Source organism: Dicentrarchus labrax, unplaced genomic scaffold (genome assembly GCF_905237075.1).
Source record: "Dicentrarchus labrax unplaced genomic scaffold, dlabrax2021, whole genome shotgun sequence".
Lineage (NCBI taxonomy): Eukaryota > Metazoa > Chordata > Actinopteri > Moronidae > Dicentrarchus > Dicentrarchus labrax.
The window spans coordinates 14,832,539-14,854,994 of record NW_026136708.1 but is presented as its reverse complement, the minus strand read 5'-3'; the positions used below and the strand labels follow the sequence as shown (position 1 = coordinate 14,854,994).

The 22,456-nt window shown below is 37.2% G+C and overlaps 1 protein-coding gene across 1 annotated transcript; it reads left to right on the top strand.

The window, feature by feature from the left end:
- The first annotated feature begins 2,236 nt into the window (after positions 1-2,236).
- On the top strand, positions 2,237-21,372 carry LOC127368620 (phospholipase B1, membrane-associated-like). Its single transcript, XM_051409611.1, has 42 exons — positions 2,237-2,369; positions 3,081-3,134; positions 3,833-3,893; positions 3,997-4,031; positions 5,346-5,433; positions 5,513-5,564; positions 5,710-5,784; positions 6,237-6,302; positions 6,550-6,611; positions 7,189-7,264; positions 7,408-7,509; positions 7,996-8,070; positions 8,201-8,272; positions 8,446-8,520; positions 8,619-8,679; positions 10,524-10,582; positions 11,235-11,308; positions 11,409-11,452; positions 11,588-11,696; positions 12,205-12,256; positions 12,422-12,502; positions 12,583-12,648; positions 12,742-12,842; positions 13,003-13,084; positions 13,200-13,304; positions 13,678-13,773; positions 14,790-14,861; positions 15,076-15,153; positions 15,737-15,797; positions 15,985-16,043; positions 16,434-16,501; positions 16,592-16,635; positions 17,265-17,364; positions 17,459-17,510; positions 17,593-17,673; positions 17,764-17,829; positions 17,934-18,028; positions 18,975-19,056; positions 19,158-19,262; positions 19,356-19,451; positions 19,547-19,621; positions 20,463-21,372. Exons 1-42 carry the CDS (start codon positions 2,315-2,317, stop codon positions 20,736-20,738), a joined length of 3,288 nt encoding a protein of 1,095 aa, XP_051265571.1. The 5' UTR covers positions 2,237-2,314; the 3' UTR covers positions 20,739-21,372.
- The last annotated feature ends 1,084 nt before the right edge of the window (positions 21,373-22,456 follow it).

The following is a 22,456-nucleotide window of genomic DNA, read 5'->3' as shown; positions in this document are numbered from 1 at the left end:
GAAGGAAGAAGAAAGATCCTCAGGTCAAGTTAGGCCAATCAGTTTACAACTGTTTGTATGGACACGTGTCATGGCGTCTTTGCATATGCAGAAGTGTAACTAAAGGACAAACTGTTCAGCCCCACTAAGGCTGTACAAAGATTAGCATAGATCGGGGAGATAAAAGCCATGCTTCGGCAGGGGTTTCATGCAGAGTTAATGTCCTTGAGGGAAGATAACAGACTGTAAAGGCAATTTGACCTCATATCTGGATTATGGTAATCATGATTGAAGTGACAGCGTTCATAGTTCTGCAGCATTCAAGATCCTGACTGTATATTCTCCAGTACAGACGTCAGCTGAGCCCTTTAAATGTGTGTAATATGTGCTTCTATGGGCGTGTGTACATGTCCAAGTGATTTAATGCAGTGTTAATACTGGCTGGATTAGAGGCAGTATTAATATTATGATATAAGGACAGAAGCAGTAAAAAAATCTGGTTATTTGTTTTCTTAACCCATTTGCGCTTCTGGTCATCCCTCACCTCTCTAATCTGAGGAGGCATAAGAGACAGTCGAGCCTTACGACTGGGAAGCATCAATGTTACGTAGAAAATAACATTTTTGTTTTGATGACAATATTAGATATTAAATAAACACACCATCTCCATGCACAGTAAGATTCACAGGACACTCTGAGAAGAAGATTTTAGGTAATCTCTACTGTTCAAGTAAGTCCAAGTAATTATGAGGACATAAATACAAATGTTTCATTGAATTATGGGACAAAAATACCTCCAGAAGGTTCAGTGGGGAGTTGACTCACTACTGTGAAATACTCATTAACTCTACTTTGTTCCCAACGTTAAAACAAATGATTTTTCTTATCCTCTTATCAGGCCCTTTCTTCTAAAATCAAAGTATGTGTAGAAACTTAAGTCCTTTCAAATGTAAGTAACTCCTCTGACATAAAACCAACAAGCATGGTTGGTCGTTGGGTTGTTGTTTTTACTTATTGTACCCATAAATCTATAGATAAAAAAGAGATAGCTATTTGTGCTGGTAAACGAGATAATCTTTTCCCCCTCACACTGGTGGTGTTTTTTGCCCTGTCACACCACGTATCTGTTGTCAGCCTACAGTGTGGCGTGAGTCCTGACCTTATATTGTTGAGGTGGAGAGGTCAAGTCAACATGGGGAGCTTAGCATAAAGACATTTTTGACCAGACGACACCCGAACTGTATGCTGGGTCTACCTTTGGACAGAGCCAGGCTAGCTGTTCCCACCTGTTTCCAGCCTTTATGCTAAGCTAAGCTAACCGGCTACTGGCTCCAGCTGCATATTTAGTGTGCAGATGTGAGATGGTGTGTGTGTGTGTGTGTGTGTGTGTGTGTGAGTGTGTGTGTGTAATGTGTGTCGAGCCGATATAAGCAGAAATAATCTGATTCAGATTTGCATTAAGTTTTAAAGCAATCTTCGGTCACTTGTTTGACTGCAGTTAATCCGTCCGCCTTCAAAATGACGAGATGTTGTCAATCAAAGCATCCCTGGAATAAATGAGAAGCTCTTGATTAAAATAAACTGGAGATTCAAATCGTTGTCACAATTACACAGTTTTGACTCAGAAGACAGGACAAAGCTTGTATAACTGAAGTTGTGCCGTGTAGATGCTTATGTGCAAATTTTTATCACAATGACAAAATACATTTATGCAGGTTTAATGCTGCTTGTTAAACCAATAAAGACCATGGGCTCTTCTCTTATCTAACTGCAGGACAGATAATGCATTGCTCTTTTATCAGACAAACGATTGAACAGTAAAGTTACTTCCTTTTGTAACTCTAATGTTCTGATTATGATTATCCCAGTCCAGTAATAATAGAATATAACAGTGGAGCTGCAGATTTCCTTAGCATACTAACAGCAGTGTTATTTGGTAATCAAATCATGTTTCATGAATATTATGTTGTTTTATCGGATCTATTAGTAGATTATTAGATTCTTATCTTACTTTTTATTTAACCAAATAAACAATAAAGTTTAAAGCCTTTTTTGATAGTCCAGAAATAGAATCACATTAACACCCTGAAGTTCACTTTCTCTCATCATTACAATAAAAGTTTCATTTACTGTGTCGTTGTTTCATTATCAAACCTGATGGCTGTGTCCTTTGGACATGAAGGCCAGTCCCTCCCCTCCGTGAATATTTATAGTTTACTGGCCAGGTATAACTGATAATGAGATAGAAAGACGGCTGACTGCCAACAGAGAGAGCAGAGAGGAAGGAAGGCTCCATAAAAGATCCACGAGGACAAAATCTGAGAAAATCAGCGATATGATGTTTCCACAGCTGGTTCTGGTAACGGTTCTGGGGCTCACATGGACGACAGGTTTGCTTCATTTAATGCTCTTGTCTCTCTTGTTAATGCTGCAGTTTTTAAATCTGACTTGAAGAAACTAATAATTACTGAAATAGAAATTATGTAGAACTTGTAAAGGATCATCAGTTGTGTGGGGATGAAGCTGTGTTTGATTGTTCAGTGGAAGTAAGACAAGTATATTTAAATATAAGTTTTTAGCTTCTATTGAATGTGCTTAACATTAGTTGGTTATAATATTTAATGTCTTTTTAATTTTGTTTTTGATTTGACATAAACTGTGACTGAATGCATGGATATTTTTTCTACTTCCTGCCTTTTCCTGCTCCACCAATTCTACATTTTATTAGTTTTTTTAAATGACAACCAAAAATGTTTTAATTTAAAAATTCTGCACAGCTCATCAGTTGTTGAAAGCGATGACTGATCTTAGATATTTGATCCACTAATGTAGCCTATCAAAATCTTAGTGTAATATATTTGTGTGCTTTTAAAGGGGAGTGATTATTTAAGTTTGAGTCACTTTTCCATGTGCAAATTGTACATGAGATCAGTACTGTAACCATATCAGAGACATGCTGTTTCTGGTGAAAAAAGGAGAGTAGTAGCTAAATGTGTGGTTTGAGCATTAAGTTATCATAATATTCGATCCACTATATATATATATGTTCACAACAGTGCACTCACAACAGTGCACTCTTTGTTGTCTATCCCTGGTTTCAGTCACTGGACTGCCCTGCACTCAGATGTTCCCCTCTCAGTCGCCACCTTCCAATGGTAAGTCAGATAGATGACACCTTTATTAGAGCCTCACTTACATTAATGGCTGTAGGTTCAACTTATTTCCCAAACTGTTACTGTGGATGGAAATGTGTACATCACATAAAAATGATGATGTGGTTCATTGTTGATTTTGAGGGTGCATCAGTGGCTTTACTTGAGTATTTCCATTTCATGCCTTTGTACTTCTACGGCATTGTAATGTTTTTTCTGCACTATATATATGAGCATATGTGACACCTGTTGTTCGTATTTACCTTGCATATTAAACATTTTCCATCTAAAACATATAATCAGCTTATAAAATAGGATGTATTATTGTAGATTAAACTACTGCACAGTACATAAAGAAGTTAACTCCAACTCAACATTAAAATGCTGCGTTCTGGTAAGTAATAAGAATCCAGTAATATATTAACAATAAATAAATATTTTACTTTTGATACTTACAGTATACATAATCTTTATGTACTTTTACTTTAGTTAAATTATGAATGGAGTATTTTTATAATGTAGCATTGCAACATTAACTAAAGTAAAGGATCTGAATACTTCTTCCACTGATTGATTCATACAGTTAATATCACTGCCCTCATAGCTCTGACACAAATATTAGTTCTGATGTGTAATATAACAAATTCTCCTGTTTCCCTGTGCTGAGATTCAATTAAAATTATAATTTTTTCTTTCTCAAGTTAACAGTGTTAAGCCCTCAGATGTGGCTGTACTCTCCTCCATTGGACTCCACATGCATAGGTGAGCACCAGTTAGCTTCAACCATGAGGTGATATTTGCACCAAGAGGTCTGCAATTCAACAATATAAACATAATCACACTGTGGTCTTTTGTTTTCCTGCAGCACTGAGCTGTCCACAGTGGTGTCAAGACTCAGTGGTAAGATTCAAACTTTTATTTTGTTGTTTGAAGTGTTCACAGTGCCTAAAGACAAATCTTTCTTAAATAATTTACTTCACAACAGTTCATAACTTTCCTCCTGCACTTCTTTCCCCCACTGCCTTCTAACAGGCCTGATGGGAAAGCTCCAGTATCTTTACTGGTGCTAAAACAAACTTTACCTTTCACTAGAATTGGCCCACAGTCTAAATACACAGTGTAATTCATCTAAAGGGGTTGATATGAGCTTCTATTACACTACTGTGTGCTATCTTTACTACACTGATATCTACTAACTGTGATAGTTTGAATCGATGAACCCCGATACACCGTAGGCTGTTATCTTGTTTAAAGGCCATTCGTGAAATAAAAAGTACTGCCGGGACTTCATAGAGATAAAATACTGACTGACCCAAAGCAGGAAGGTCACAGTTGTTGATCAAAGATTATTTCTTCTGATTAAATTGTCCACACAGGATTTGCAGCCCTTTTGTAAGTTTTCAGTAATAACTTATTTTATGAGAATGAAGATATTTACTGTATTTCATTGTCATATTTGTGTTTGATTTATAGACAAACTACATGGTAGCTAATTATGAATCATTACATGTTTAAGTGTCTGGATTGAATTGTTATGAAGCCCACAAAAACACCTTTTTCATGGTCAATGTGTCATGTGTTTATGGCTGCAGATAACAGTTATTATTAATTAATCTGTGAAATATTATCTTGATTAATTATTAAGGGGCTTGGGCTCGGGGGAAGGGGGGTCGTTCCTTAAAAGGAAGGGGGGGGGGTTCCCCCCCCCCCCCCCCCCCCAAAAAAATATACCCTAAAAAAAAAAAAAACAAAACCCTGCCTCCCCTGGGTTTGTTAATGAATATGAATATATATAAATTTTTTTTTTTTTTTAAATGATTTTACCAAAAAGGAAAAAAAAGGGGAAAAAAGGAAAAAGGAAAAAAGAATATAAAAAAATAATTGGTGGGGGAAAAAAAAAAAAAAAAAAAAAAAAAAATAAACATTAATTGTTTGCTCTATGAAATGTCATAAAATAGTAGAAAAAACTATTTCCTAAAACAAAAGCTGACATATTGAAACTCAGAAGAAAACAAGCAAATATTTACATATGAGAAGTTAGAGCCGGCACATTTTTGGTATTTTTATTAAAAATTACTTAAGACAATTCCTCAGACATCTGTCATTTTACAACTGGATTAATAGTTTAAGTTCTGCTGTGATTACCCATACAATGACACACATTGAGATAGAAGCTCTGGGTTTTGTTGTTAAACTTAAATATCCCTCCATCAGAGCTGATGACCTTGTTCAATCCGGCACTGATCAATCCTCATCAATCAGACGAAACAAATCTGTACGGCCCTCAGTTTGTACAACACAGGTAAGGACAGAACTTTCTCACGCATGAAAAATATACTAATGCCGACAGCTACTAATGATTTGATTTGTTTGGTTTGCAGCACGCTGGTGGAGCAGGCCAAGGATGTGTCCCTCTACCTCCAAAACAGTCAGGTAGGGACTCCACTGTCCACACTCACATCTTAAAGGATACTTATACATCTTTCATCCACAGTGAAACCAATGAGGGAATATAACTTATGTGGGAGTTTAACTCTTTAACTAAATCTGAGTGGTTTACTTTGTTTTTCTCCTGCAGGTCATTGATGTTGACAGAGACTGGAAGCTGCTTCTTCTCTTTGTTCAGATGGATCGGCTCTGTGCCTGTGAGCAGGTAAAAAAAGATATTATTAATATTGATTAAATTATTTTTAAACAAAAAAATACACATATGTGTTTTTGTGTGTTTAGAGTGAAAGTCCAAATCACCCATTCACTCAATCACTGAAGTTTCTTTTATTCTTATCAGTGTCAAACTCCAAACTTTCCATGATATAAGCTGATAAACTGTCTGTCTTAGATATATATATATATATTATATTGTCTTCAGTGAACAGCTGCTTCTAAAGCGAGCAGAGGAGCTAAAATAACTGTGCAGATGTAGGGAAATCAGTGAAATGTAGTATGTAGAAAGTAATAATTTTCTAAACCTCCACAAGTGAACACAGAACTGTGAACACCCGTAACAAATATTAGCATAAAAATACCAATACCGAGTGTCTGTGGAGAAGTTGTTCCATTAGTTGTATAAATGTGGCCTCAGACTGTTTGTGTATTTGTGTGCAGGTTCAGTCTGTCATCAAAGCCGTAGTTGAAGAGGTGGATGATGCTCTGCAGTTGTTGCACTCTCAGGTATATTTCAGATTATATATTTTATGTATCGGAATATTCATACTAATTTTGTTGGTTTATTATGTGTACTCTGTTCCTGGGAGAGGGATCCCTCCACTGGGGCTCTTCCTGAGGTTTCTTCCCCATTAAAATGTTTTTTTGGGGGAGTGTTTCCTCACCCAAATAGAGGGTCTAAGGACAGGTGGTGTTGAAAGTGAACTTGACACACATTTTGCAAATGATTTTGTTTCACGTCCCTGTGTGGCAGCTGAAGCGGACCATCGTCTGTGTGGCATTGTGGGATGGAGAGCATGACAGGTTCTACAACAAGTGAGTTCATGTGTGTCTGTCGCTGTCTGTCTCTGGCTTAATATAAAACAAATAAAACAAAAACTCATATAGTAAAATGTTTAATAGTTAATTTAACGAATGTTGTCAAATCAATGTAACGGAGTAAAAAGTAAAATTTTGGCTTCCAATAATGTAGAGAAGTACAAGTATTAAGTAGCATAAAATGGAAATACTCAAGTATTTAAGTGCAGTACCTGAGTAAATGTAATTAGTTTGATTCAATCACTGGTGCACTGTAGTTACAAGATTTCAGTCCTTTCATGCCTGTAGTTTTTAATGAATTATACAATAAAAATTGCAATATAAATTCCTAAAAACATCCCAACAGGCATCGCAACTTCCTAGAAAAGCAAAATCAGGCATTTTAGGCCACAACAATCCTGGAGGGATCCGTATCAGTATCATGAGAGGATTATATCTTCTTGCCAACTAACACACAGCGATAAACCGACTGCTGAAGTGAGGATAAAGCAGCCTGATAGTGCAGAACGTCTCTGTAATCATTAACTTTTAGGAGTATTATGTTTTAATTCGAGTGAATCTGTTTTAATGACAGGATGTGTCCATGCATGGGGACAAACAGTGAAGGAGAAATCAGACTTCAGAGGGCCATGCTGAGTCAGGCTCTGCAGGTTTGTCCATTATTCACATCCAACATATCTGTCAGATACATTCAGTCCTTTGGTTGTTTTAGCTGCTCTGAAATGTTGACCTGTATCGGTGGAGTTTGCTGTATATGTGACCTCTTCATGATAACATTTTGTTTTCAACTCAGGAGTCCTTGGATCAACTCTTGGTGAAGAAGCGCTGGTACGGAGATAGAGATGACTTCACTGTCATTGTGCAGGACACACCTTTAATCACAGACCCTTCATCTGTGAGTCACAGGCGGACGCCATCTTTTAACTCAAGTCTCATAGTTTCACCATCCGACGTCCCTTATTAATCCTTACTGGCACTGAGGCAAGATGAGCCATGTGTACCAATTTCTCAACACTTTATTGCCACAAAGTGATGATTTATAAATGTTATTTTCCATCAGTGCCACAGTGTAAACAAGTGTTTTAGACTTATGAACATTTCTATATCATAGTTCTCTGAATTTTGTGCCACATTTTATGAGTTTTTGAGCATGTCGTGGCTTTCAATTGAATTCATTTAATTTCTAATGCAAATTCTTATGAGATGATGTTAGTCTATGTCTGTTTATCACATATATCAGATACAGAGTCTTGGTTATTGCACTGCAGCTGGAAGTGAAGATGTACTTACTGTATCAAACACACAGTACCATTGTACTATTGCGTGGATGTTACAGATACAGAAAGTACATACAGTATAATGTTGTTGATGTTTTTAACAGAGTGGGAAGCCTCTCTCTGAGTCGCAAGCGTCACAACAAACTGATAACCTGATGGTGCAGATGTGGACAAACCTGGTAAGGCCCTAAAACAATCTCTTTTCTCTCCTATAGACACACACACACACACACGTATATACATAAACATACAGAGTTGTTGTACTCTGTGTGTTGCAAACATGAAGACAATGAGTTTTCTGTCTTTCAGCTGCAGCCCACAAGTGGCCAACACAGCACAGAAGACAATGGAAAGATCATTGCATTGCCATGTCCAACTGAGGTGAGTAACTGTGCTGAAAAGTCACACACATGCAGTAAAATCAGCATTTTAAAGTGTGCAAACACACATATTGTACTTTAAAATAAGTTTCAGTGGTGGCACACTCCTACTTTACCCTCCTTCTTCCCCAACCAACCTTTTTTTTCTTATTTCTATCTGCCTCCCTCCCCAAGGACCGGCCCTTCCTGAGGACGGAGGGAAATTCTCCTTCATATCACCACAGCGATGCCTCTCCTCTCCTTCTCCCAGTGAGTCTTGTGTTGTGTTGAGCCAAATGGAGGTTGTGGCAGCGTTGTATGTCTCCTGTTTAGTCTTGACTGTGGATGTGCTCTGTGTGGCTGCTCAGTTTACAGGTACAGAGATGCCCTGTGAGGACTTTAGCCCCTCATCCCCCACACCCAGCTCAGGTAAGATGGTTTACAGTCTTTTTGAGGGCGACTTTCAATTGAGGCATGTGTCATTTTTCATGCATGAGGCTTTTTTTGATACAAGATCAGCATATTGAAGTTGATAAATGAGGTATTGTCTTTCTTTTTAACTTAAAATGTCAATGTACGCACATTAAAATACAAAACTAAAGTCTTACACTGGCATACAAAATCATGGTAACACTTTATAATGAGTACAACCCGATGACGGTGGGAGGCGGGATGTTACGTCATATTTACGTTAACTCTCAGAGGTTTCTGACAGTGCAGCCAAGGGGAGCATGGAGGAGCACATTGGAGTCGGCGGCCGTCAGCGGCTCTAGAGGTGAGTATGTGTCTTTGTTTGGTAGCACACATTATGGTTGAAAGATAACGTTAGCTTGTCACTTGACACTAACGACTAACGTTACTAACGTTACCGACCCGCCGCTGCTAGGCACTCACCTCGCCCGGCTAGACGAGACTAGGCTAGGTCGGCTTAGCCACCGCGGGCGGGTCGGTAACGTTAGTAACGTTAGTAACGTTAGTCGGGGAGCGAGAGCAAACACCTGCAGCTGCTGACAAGCTAACGTTATCTTTCAACCATAATGTGTGCTACCAAACAAAGACACATACTCACCTCTAGAGCCGCTGACGGCCGCAGACTCCATTGTGCTCCTCCATGCTCCCCTTGGCTGCACTGTCAGAAACCTCTGAGAGTTAACGTAAATATGACGTAACATCCCGCTCTCAGCACGTCATCACGGTGATGACGTGCTGAGAGCGGGAGCTCAACGTACACGTCCCAAACAGATAAGATCACAACAATAGCATGTCTTCATAAACCACCCTTGTTCGTCTCCATACAATATGTTGGGAAGTTGCAGTAAATATCAATACAATATGTTCTATATCCCTTTGTGTTGTGTCTCTCCTTCGTCTGTTAAGATAACTGAACATCGAGTCTCGAGGCATTGTCAGCCTTTATATCTCATTTGTAAATCCTTAATAAGCCATAGATAGTGCTCACTTTAGATCAGCTTGTGCAAAATACTTAATTAATGAGTAGTAAGTGCTTTGTAACTGTGAATTCCTGCATTAATAACTGTTTATAGGCCATCATTAGAAAATGAATTTGTTGTGAGTTTTATAGAACATCTGCTAACACAGTCACTAATCATTAATACATGTCTGAATATTGGATGTGCAAGTGCATGCAGAAATGTACAGTACAATGAAGAGTAAAACATTTATAACTGTGATTATAAACCACATAGTAATGACTATTTACAGCAGAATCATGCTTTATAAAATATGAATTCAGTATTTACTAATCCATAACTAATGTGCTTATCAATGATGAATAAAATATTTTTAACTGTGTTTATAAACTACATACTAATGTGTATTCATGCGTTATAAATGATGAATTAATTATTTATTCATGCTTAACTAATGCTTAATAGTGTGTACTCATTATAAAGTGTTACCCAAAATGATTAATCTGATACTGGACAGACTTTATATTGAGTTTTCCTTTTATTTGTCACTAATCTGTATATTTATCACCTCTACCTCTATCTATCGCCTCTGTTTAAGTTACCTTTAATTTCAAACGACACTGCGTCTGATAATGTAATCTCTATTTACTACTTAGAAATTAATAATTTCTTTATACTTCTTTCTAATAGTACTTTATTTCAATCCTACTATAAAGTACGTCTAGTTTGTTTTACTGCTTTATTATTATAATTACACATATAATGAGTATTATATTACTGCGCAGTCTCTCTAGAAATCCTGGGCTGTAATACTTAAGTTTTATGTCCTCTGTATTTTTCCAGTCCATGAACTCAGGCCTGGAGATATCAAAGTGGTGGCTGCTGTGGGAGACTCTCTGACAGTGAGACATTATGTTCATTATTTTCAGTAGATAGAAAAACAAAGCCATATAATGTAAAGTATCAAACATAATTAAATATAAAGTGGGAATAGATCCTAAAAGTAGGACCATAATCTTAACCTTTAAAATATACTAAATGTGAACTGTATTACAGTAAAATACTGTGTATTAGTTGCTCAAATTAGTGTAAAATGTTATATTCTGAAGCGTAAGATTGTGCTTGGATATTGAAATAGAAAACCGTATGTCACATTTATACCTACAAGAAGAGGAACGTGTCAATTATGTAGTCATTTAGAGTACACATATATAGTTTTATATACATATGGCAATCAAGAGGGTCTAAAAAGAGCAAGAGAACAGCAGACAAAGCTTTATTTGATTGAATTGAAAAGATTTTCAGCCGATTAATTAATAATGAAAAGAGTCAAGAGTTAATTACATTAGTTGGCCAAGGCCTCAATGTCTTAGTGGACATTCAGAACATGCACTTATTATGCATATTGGATAGTTATACCAGAGAAGTCATCATAGTATAATGAAATCACATATTTAATACCCACAGTAAACCTGATGTACTGGTTCGGGGAGGAGAAGGTCACACATATTAATATTTCTATCTTATTTTATCATGTCCTCTTCTATCTGTCAGGCAGGAAATGGTATAGCATCCAGACCTAACAACGTCCTGGATGTCCTGCGTCAGTACAGAGGTTTATCCTGGAGGTAAGCCATGTTTTAACATAACTATCACACAACCTTCCTGCATAATGCTTATTTCATATGTGCTATCATTTAAACACTGTATTCTGTGTTTTTTCTGCAGTATCGGTGGAGATGAAAACCTCACAACTGTCACCACGCTGCCCAGTGAGTCTCCTTGATGACTTGTATAATGGTTCAAACAACCTGTTAAAGCCAGTTTGTGTTGCTCTGCGATGGCCATTGCATGGAAAATTCACACGGAAATCTTTTTATTTCTATTATTTCTTTGTCATAACACAGACATCTTAAAACATTTTAACCACAACTTGACGGGCTACTCTGTTGGCATGGGCAAGCAGCAAACTCCTGAGGCTTTCCTCAACCAGGCCGTAGCCGGAGCTAAGAGCAAGTGAGTCCTATCGGAGGCATTTTCAGCTGCCTCTCACCAGATTATACCTGCTGATGTTGTAACAATTAAACTGATTTAAGTTAAACTTTAGACACACTCATCAAAGCTGTTCAGTTTTACACTTAATTGCAAGAGACCACACATTGTCGACTGTTTGTATTGTAATATTTCTGCAACTCTTACAGTAGTTACATATACATTTACTTTAACATAAAAGAAAAAGAAATTCATATAAATGATAAAAAAAAACTGTACATAAGTATATATATATTTTGAAAAGGAAGGGGGTGTTTCTATGAAAGAAAAAAAAGTTAATTTTATTGATATAGAATTTATTGTTTTAAAATCAAGTTATCAAGACTAAAATCTGTGATTAAACTGCTCTTTAAGAATCAGTTACTAAAGAAAGCAGAATTTGGATGAATATATCTTAAAATAAATGTGTTTTTAACTGTCTGAGTAAAACCTGTGAATTCACTGGGATACTGTATTTTGTTTATGTTTAAAGGGACATACCACAACAGGTCCGAACCCTGGTAGCAAGGATGAAGAATGACTCTGTAAGTTGATGTTTATTCTTGACCTATTTTTTAATTTGCCAACTGCCCTTTAATATCCTCTTGCATTGCAATATGTTACATCCATTTTAGACAATAACAATAGTGAAGACATTTCTGCTTTTTAAAAGACTTATGTCTTATATGTCTCTTTAAACGCCACTGCAGAGAATCAATTTTGAATCAGATTGGAAGGTGATCACCATTTTTATCGGTGGAAACGACGTCTGTGACCATTGCTACAACTCTGTGAGTACTAATGAGTAATAATTCATTTCCTGGAGGGGCCAAAAGTCACACAACCTGAAAATGTTTCCCTTTGTTTACAGCTGTTCTACTCTGTAGATAATTATGCCCGCAATGTTCGCAACAGCCTGGATTATCTACACAAAGAGGTAAAATCAACAGACATGCTACATTTTCTAATATATATATATATATATATCGATTGATTGTTTGTCAGCATTAATTGAGCTTGTCTCTGTCAGGTGCCTCGGGCTCTGGTGAACTTAATAGAGCCTCTCCTTATTACCCCACTGAGAGAAATGCACATGGACACTTCACTTAAATGCCCAACATGGCTGGTAAAGTGAGTGTCACCCTTATCTCTGCCTTTTTAAAACTCTCACTGAGATACTGGATGTGATGTAGGCTTTCCAGCTCACGCTCCCATCACGACTCCATATTCCCCCAAGTTATGATCTAATCGTAAGCAGTAGTATATCACCTTGTTATCTCTCCTTTCCCAGTATACTGTGTCCATGCGTTATCCTGCCAAAGGCCAACTCTAAAGCCCTTCAAATGGTGGAGGACATCAATAGAGGCTATCAGGTAGGAAAGAGCAAAGAGACCACACTATGATCACTATAATACCAGTCCAGTTCATGCTCAGGCATCAACACCTTCTCCTTCTTTCTTTCTTTCTTTCTTTCTTTCTTTCTTTAAGCGTTCACTGCGTGAGCTTGTGGAGTCCGGTCGCTATGACACTCGCTCAGACTTCACTGTGGTCGTCCAGCCTTTCTTCAGAGACCTCATCTTCCCCAGACTGCCGGTCAGTAACGTGGACTACACCGACTTTCAGTCAACTCACCGCAGGTTTAGCACCAGAATCATGACAGTTTTTCTGCTCCAGTGTGTATTTTATATTTGTATACGTGTAAAATAACTGTAGGCAGTTGACACAAACCAAAATTGACATTTGTTAGTAAATTTATGGTGTCAACCTACTTATCCAACTCTCTGCAAGAAAGCAAATATTCTGTATTCTTCGGTATCTCTCGGTTTAACTCTCTCTTTTTGAAAATGTTTTTCTTGTTGTTGCTTTTTCTATCATGCACCATACTGCATTGCCCAAACTCTCAATATTTTACTGCTCTGATTGATTAAAACATAGTAAGTAGTCCATAAAAGTACCTTTTCCACAGGATGGCCGTGCTGATCGCTCTTTCTTCAGTGCTGATTGCTTCCATCTCAGCCAGAAGGCCCAGACGCTGATGGCTCGCTCCCTCTGGAACAACATGGTAAGTATCTGACAGACAAAGTAAAAGATTATGTCATGTTTTGTGGATGCATTTAACTTGATGTGTGGATATTGGTCTGCATGGTGACAATATTAATGTACATATTATTTTGAGATTGCTTTTCACATGTCACCATTAAAGGTTTGCCCTCACTATGCATAGAAGTACACAGCAATGCAGCAAGCTCTACACATTTCCAATAAACACTGAAGACAGACATTGTGTCTTGGCACTATGGAAGCGCCTGAAAGCCAAACAAATACGTCTCTGTCTCACATTAGCCAAAGACCGTTATTCAATGTAATTAACACAAATTTAACGGATATGGTGTTATATTGTCAATGCAATTTAATCTTGACTCTGTAATCAGTTTGACACGAACGCTCGTAAGTCATTGACATGGGAATTTCTCCCTTCTTCACCGTTCATCGTATGTGACATGAACCGGGCATAACTCTCAATCAGCTTTCTCCTTTGGAAGAAAGTATCACCAATAAAAGACATTAAGACTTACAACAAAGTAATTCATCTAGTAATCTAGTAAAAAAAAACTAAAAAAAACTAGAGTGACAGTAAAGAGTAACATACAGAAAAGCTAGCTCAACAGTAAAATAACACTTTGCTTAGCAACACATTAGCTTCAGTCAGCTAGTGCAGTGGTTCCCAACCTGTGGGAACAAGGCTAGGGAATGGCTAGCATAGTTAACAATAAATGAAAACTAAATTTACCAAATAACGAAACAGCTTTAACAAAAGAGTACCTATAGATAATGCTCCAAACAAGTGGGGAGTAGATAAAACATACTTTGACAAAATGGTGGCTGTAACAATGTCAGTTAAACTGTCACGGAACTCTGCCAGTAGTGGTTGCCAGTAGCAACAGAATGTTCAACTGAAACCAACTGCTGGTGGCAGAATAGTAACACAACACTACTGACACGTATTACGATAAAAACCTTTAATGTAACATTTTATATTACATTTACTGAATGATACACTCTGATATATTTTCCCAGCTGGAACCTCTGGGCAGTAAGACTTCCGTACAGGATTTTACTGCAGACATTAACCTGAAATGTCCAAACAAGGTAAGAAATGTAGTGCTATAAATGCTGGTCAGTGTGTTTTTGTAAATCATGTGATGGTGGAATCCTGTGAGGAAACAAAAAACTATAAATGAATTGCCCAAACTTCTGTTGTTAAGTATATAATGTTTTTGATTGAACAAATCAATTTTATATATTTTGTGGCTGCAAAGCCACTTATGCATTATGTAATGTAAGTCCTTTCCTTTGTCTACAGACTTCCCCATACATACGGACCTACAACAACAGCAATTACATGTATGCTGGTCCCTCTCCGACACCTGGACCTATCGCAGTAAGTATTTCATCTCCATCGGAGAGGCTGCTGAAATTAAATATGTAAGGCTTAACAACTAAAGACCTGAATGAAAGTAACATTTCATAGACGCTTGCATTAGTTGATGAGGTTATTGACAGAATAATTGACTACTTTGATAATCTATTAATCATTTTTAAGTCATTTATCAAGGAAAAAATGCTTAAATGTGAAGATTTGCTGCTTTTCTCATTTGCGATTAAAATTCAACATCTTTGGTGTGGTTGCACAAAATAAGCAGTATAAATGGGATTTTTTTCTATTTGATGACTCATTGTTTATTGAATAAACAGACTAGCGAAAACTAACACAACACACAGTTTATAACACCCCAGCTGTGAACACCAAAGAGAGAAACAAGATTATCATACAAATGGAATAAATTTCTCTTTTTGCCCATCAATCTATTTTGTATTCCTACGTATCCTGTTCACATTTGTGTATGGAGCCTGTCCCAGCATGCACTGGGAGAGAGACAGTGTACTGTCTGCACAGACAAGTGATAGAAATAGATAGAAAAAACACAGCTAAGCAATATCTTTTGATTATTTTTTTTCTCCAGAACTGGGGAAGTGACTTCTCTTGTGTGGACCTTGCTCCATCTGACACTGTGCCAACCTCAGGTGAGACAGACAGCCATCTCTGCATTATCAGCAGACAGTTGATATCAGAGTCGATGTTCTCTAGTATCTACAGTTAACTACAGCTGAAACGCAGACATTGTTGAATGAGAATGAAACGGACTGAAATATCACTGTTGTATAGGAATGATGTCTGTGGTTGAATCTCTTTTGTGTCTTTTGTCTGTAGTTCACAAGCTGAGACCAGCAGACATCAAGGTGGTGGCAGCACTGGGAGACTCTTCAACGGTTAGATATGCAGCCCTTTTCAACAATAAAGTACAAGGAAGGAGATATAATGAATAAAACAGCTGGACACATATAAAATAAAAATCACACATATTTATTTTAAACTTAAGCAGCAATAGACAATACGTACTTGACGGGTAATTAATTGCATTTTAGCCTCAACTGGGAACCTGTTGGTATCAGCTATTTGGTGTCATTGAACCATGAACTCTCTAATCAATTTGTTATCAGCCAGATAACTTGCACTGCTGATGATCATCAATTTTATGTTCTGGTGTTTTGTCTTTGATGTGAGACTTATCTTTGTCAGTGGTCTCACTGTCCTCTGCAGCATTATTCCCTTTATATTTCTGTTTCTGAATATGTGGATTGTTTGTTCTCTGTTCACAGGCAGGTACTGGCGCTAAAGCAAAGAACCTCTTTGATCTCAATAAAGACTACAAAGGAGTATCGTGGAGGTACGACATGCCCGCAGGGTTAACAAGGTTTACATTAACTCTCGTATTTTTCAAATCAGACTGATGTTTGTGGGCTTTTTTTTCTTGCAGCATCGGAGGGGATAAAACTCTGGAGACTGTTACAACACTACCAAGTGAGTTTATGCCACTTGTTTGGCAAAAAATGTACTACTAGTCACTAAATCTGACAGGTATGACAATCTCTACAAATACATAATGCTGCAGAGGTGCAATCTTTGTAGTATTGGAAATCTAACCTTAATATGGGTTTTTAAACAATGGGTGCATGATTCACTTACACAAACAGTCATTAAGTGGCATATACAAGTGATGAGAGATTTTTGTCGCATTCAACAATTTACTCATATATAGAATTTAGATCAGTGGTTTTCAAACTGTGGTGCTCGTCCCACTGGTTGGGCATAACGACACTGCAGGTGGGGCAGAGATGACCAGGGGAAAAATATGGAGTGGAGGAAAATTGAATGAATACGATTTATGTGGCGACAAAAAACGAAGTAAAAAAGAGTTTGCTGATGATATTGTCCTGAACCTTATTTCACTAAAATTCAAATTGGATCTCTTTTTATTAGTTTTACTTCTCCTGTCATTGTTAAAGATTGATTAAAATTGTCAGATCAGATTCTTGCATGGGGCCCAGTGTCAGCTCACATACAGAATGACATTCCTAACTGGAAGCTACTATAACCACATACTTCTCAGCTGGTACTCAATCCCTTTTTTCCTTTCTTTAACTCCTCAGACATCTTGAAGAAGTTCAACCCCTCCTTAAAGGGTTTCTCCAGAGGCCAGGGCTCACTACAGAAGGGTCTTAACATGGCTGTACCTGGAGCTAAGACCTCGTATGTGCATTTTCTTTTAGTTCCTCCACCTGAGTAAAACTTTTGATTTCTCATCTCTCTATAACGCCTGCTATCTGGATTTATTCTGTTACAGAAAGATCCCAGAACAAGTCCAAGGTCTCATCAAGGCCATGAGAGAAAATAAGGTAAGACTTCCCGAAAACTTACAACATGGCTCTAATTGTGTCTTCCTCTTTCATGCTTATGTTCTGCACTCATGCTACACAGCAGGTGAATTTTGAAAAGGACTGGAAACTTGTGACAATATTCGTTGGAGGGAACGATCTTTGCTACTACTGCATGGACCAAGTAAGTGTTCTTCATGCATCATCTATAAAAACTGCATATTCTGCATGTTATATAACTGCAGTAAAAAACGTGCTTTGCTTATCTCTGCAGAATAACCTGTCACCCAAGAACTATAGTCACAATCTTATGATCAGTTTGGACATGCTTTACAAAGAGGTAAGATATCTATGGCTATAAATTATTGTCATCTGCTGTCCTGTGTACATGTGAGTAAATGTTTCTCTGCCTCTTCCCCCTCTTCTCTTTCTCTGTATCTTTAGGTACCAAGGTTGCTGGTTAATGTCGTGGAGCTCTTGCAGATAGACCCACTGAAGACAGTTAAGAGGAACACACTTGGCTGTTCCCTCTTGCAAAGGTTTGTTTTGCCTGTTTTTCTGTGTGTTTCATCATCTTCCCATCTGTCATGCAAACCACCAGAAGTTACATAAGTGGCTATAATCAGTATTGTAGTAATGTAAAAGTTGTCGCTCATAGTGATGAACCTGCAGAGAATTATCACCAGGCTCTGCAGGTCGTTTTAACGTTTTTTAGCTCATTGGCTTGTTTTTTCTCGCAGCTCTTGACAGACAAAGTTACCTACTTAACATAGTGGGGCATTTAGCAGCTAAAGAGCCAGATATTTATATCAGGGGTTGGTGGAGATTATATATATCACAATACGAGAAACCCGACTCCAAATTAATGATAATATTGCTCTGTGTCTTCTAGATGTGTAGATAAGCAATTGTTAGCCAAAAGGTTACCTTCAAAGATGATATGTCAGTACTGTGTTTAGAACTTGTTACGCTGCCCCCAAGTGGTCAAAAAATCAGTGACTGCAGCGTTCAAACCTCCAAACATAAAGATATGTCAAGATTAAAATATAGTAAAAGCAAAGGTTAATAATTAAGCATTTGATAAAGATAACTGAAAATACAAAAAGGTTTGAGTCTCCCTCTCTTGACTGTTTAATATAAACTAGTCTTGATGTTGGGAAGGTGTTCAAATGCATCAAAACCTAAATAACATGCCTGTACAGATATTTGTGTAAAAATGTGGGGCATAAAAGTAAAAAAATGTCAGAAAAAGAAATACTCAAGTTCAGATACCTGAAAAAACTAAGTTGGTACTTTGTTACTTCCCAATTTGAGTACATTGTTATCTTATAGCCTAATTGTTTTCAATTCCACTTGAAGCTCCGAACAGTCCTTAAACCTCTAAAACCATCTATTTACACTTGATCCGTCCAGGATTTGGGCATAAATAATTATTTGCACTGATTCTTATAAAAAGAAGAAGAAACAAGAATCTGCTTTTTACAGGACCAACTGTCCTTGTGTTATCAACCCAGTTGAAAACTCCCCAGAGCTCGAAGAGATCAAACGCATCAATCACGAGTATCAGGTAAAAGCAAAGACCTCTTTTAACCATTTCAATATTTTTGTTAAAAAAAATAAAAATTTGGTTCCCTCTGTCATTCTTACATTCTTCTTTCTTTGTCCTAGGCTGAGATCCAGCAACTTATTTCTGGAAATCGCTACGACAGAAAGGAAGACTTTGCTGTTGTCCTTCAACCCTTTTTACACAATTCCTTTATCCCTCATATTGGAGTGAGTCACAGAGACATACAGATGTATCCAAACAAGCAGCCACACACAAATAAATGAAATGTACTTGTGCTGACAATTTAATCTGTTCACCAGGTGGGTGAGGCTGACTCGAGTTTCTTCTCTTTGGACTGTTTTCACATCAGCGAGCGAGCTCATGCTGAGATGGCCATTTCCCTGTGGAACAACATGGTGAGCACGGAGCAGTAATGGACCAAACTGCAGAGAACAAGAGTTTTTTTGGTGCTTTTTGATTTTACAGAATTTCTCTTTCTCTGTGTTAACAGTTGGAGCCCGTAGGCAGAAAACAGGCCTACAATAACTTCACATATGACCGCTCCAAGATTCACTGTCCCTCTGAGGTATGTGTGGATGGAGAGAAATCCTACCCATAACTCATATTCATTTATTAGCAAACTAGATCTATATTTATCAATTACATTTTATCTGAAATCTTTTAGTCACCAAATAAATAAATAAGACATTATGAAATACAACTAAAATCAGACCTAAAATAACCATTAACGTATATATTATCATCCAATTACTTTCATAAATTCAACTCAAATATTAAGAAATATACAATATGACCATTAACTTTTTTGCTTTTTGTGCTTCAATTGTATGCATAACACTTGTTGCTGTTGTTAAAGTCTATGTTTTATACTTTGGTTTGTTTATTGAATATATGGAAATGTGTGTTATGTGTATCTTGTTTTATATTAAGAATACTTTCATCCAGTTTTTTCTCACCATAACAATAGAGGGTTATTTTTATTTTATTTGGGCAGTTTTTACAGTTTTGGCAAGAAACGTTGGGTAAATTTCCAGTGGGTGACATTTTAAAATAATAAACTAGATTTTTTAAAAATGTATTAGATTGTTCTGGAGTTTTCTGGGTTTCATAGTGTTTTATTTATTTAACATTGCAAACTCTGTGTCTCCATATTACCTGACTCCTCAGTTCATAATCCCTGAATTAAAGCTGCAGTAGGTAACTTTTAAAAAAGGAAAACTTTTGGTCATAGTATTTGCTGAAATCTTCACTATATCCTGACAGTATTCAACAGATAATCTGTAAATAATTTTTTTATAAAAGTTACCTATGCAGCTATAACATGTGTATCTTCTTCAGTATATTTGGGCACAATTGCTCAAAGACTCTCTATTTCTTAACCTTGAACTATTTAATGTTTCCTGTAGGCCAGTCCCTTCATCTTCACTAAGGTCAACAGCCTACCACCAGTGACCCCCAACCCTTCCACAACCAGCTCTCCTGTGTCAGACTCCACCATCAGCACTGTAACAACCATCCCTGTGCCCAAGTGTCCCTCCTCTATGCCTGTGTGGGTGCCAGTGATTGTGGGAATCGTCAGCTTACTGGCTGGTGTTACTGTTGCCTGGCTAATTCTGTCCTGCTGTCGGCGTCGTGAAAACAAAGCGGAGAGAGTGGTAGAAATGAAAGGGACTGGTTTTTAATGCAGTTGTTCTTGTCAAGCTGTGTTTATTATCAACAATATATAGTTAAGCTTTAAAGCTGCAGCACACATTTTAGGCCACTAGAGGGCAGAAAAGTAGACTCCAGAACAAAACACCCAGCAGAAACAGGCACCTGTCTGAATGAAAATCAAATATTTAGTCGCATCGGAGTCCTGGTTTGAGCCACTGGTTCTTGACAAAATGATCTGTCTCTCTTTGTTCTTTGAGATGTTTGACTTTATTCACTAGCAGCTTGTTTACTTAAGCTCTCAGCTGTTTTACTGGAGCCAGATAGCATGCAGCACGTCTGAAATTGTGCTGTGAGAGCAGCTGTTATTTAAGGAGTGACAGTGTGAGCTCGTGAAACTCAACCCAACAAACAAAAACAATGGCATTGGCAGTACTACATTAGCAGTCTGTTTACCTTAGAGACTAATGTGATTAGTTAGTTCAAAAAATATTACTTAATGGTGCGTAAAACAAACAAGTATGTAAAACATTTGTAATTTTTATACTGCTCTGAAATTGAGAAATGTTCTATATGTAATTGACAGACCTTGTTGAATCCAGATGTTTTGTACATTTGTCTTTACTTATTTTTATTTATTGATAAAATAAAATTACAATGCTCGAATTATGGTTGATGTACTCTGTACTTAATAGTGTCGTACCCACTGAAACAACAAGGAGTTCCCACACAATGTATTCTAATAACTTTGGTGAGTCCTTGACTTTTCCTATAGCGCCACCATGAGGTTGACATTTGTGATTTGAAGTGAAATGTCTCAGCAACTATTGGATGGATGCCATTAATTTTCTTTTGGTTTAGATATTCATGTTCCCCTCAGGATGAACTGTTATAACTTTGATGATCCCATAACTTTTCACCGAGCAACATAATCAGGTCGAGCTTTGAGTTTGTCCTCAGCTTTACAAGCTAAACTAGTAAACATGGTAACATTATACCTGCTAAACATCAGTATGTTTGTATGTTGACAATAGAATTTAGCTCAATGCATAAAGTACAGCCTCATATAGCCTTTAGTCGAAACTGATCCGTGACCCATTCTAAAAGATGTATTTCTTCAACATACCAGTGGGTTTGGTGAAGAGTGCCATTTTGGTCTTTTCATGGGATTTGTTGACAACAAGAAAAACACATATTAACACTTATTTTTAAAACTCTGTATGCAAATTGCATTTCCTGAATCCCTCACAATCAACACTGAATGACTGATTGATAAACAGTTTGGAGTTACTGTCTCATTAAAGCATGAACTAATGGACGCATGAAAGTTAAAAACATAAGAGAATGAGGAGTAAATGGTAGAGTTTACTCCACCATTAAAACATTGCACTGTATTTGCCTGTAAAAGAAACCTTTGCTCTTGGTTTTCATCTGGTAGCGGTTTGTTTCACCCAAGTCTTTAGAATTTGCGTCACAACATGACTGATGGCTTTTTTAATTAAAAAGCACAAAGCTTTACAACTTACCCTCTGAGGTCAATAACAAATGTAGCTACATATAGCATATTTGACATAACCAAGGTGTTTTAAATATTTTCTAATTTGGGAGAAACTGACCTCTTCAACTCAAACCGCACAAACTGAGACAGCCTCAGTTAAAATGTAGTTATGTTTCCAGTTCAAATGTAGCTGGAAACTTCTCTGCTAATATTTTTAAAATAAAGGCAGAAATTCCTGAAAAAAATAAGTCT

Bases quoted from the DNA above. Each gene is read 5' to 3' on its own strand.
- LOC127368620 (XM_051409611.1), top strand. From the start codon at position 2,315: ATGATGTTTCCACAGCTGGTTCTGGTAACGGTTCTGGGGCTCACATGG. The intron at 5,565-5,709 runs GTAGGGACTCCA...TTTCTCCTGCAG, and splicing joins TCTACCTCCAAAACAGTCAG to GTCATTGATGTTGACAGAGA. The intron at 13,305-13,677 runs GTCAGTAACGTG...CCTTTTCCACAG, and splicing joins TCATCTTCCCCAGACTGCCG to GATGGCCGTGCTGATCGCTC.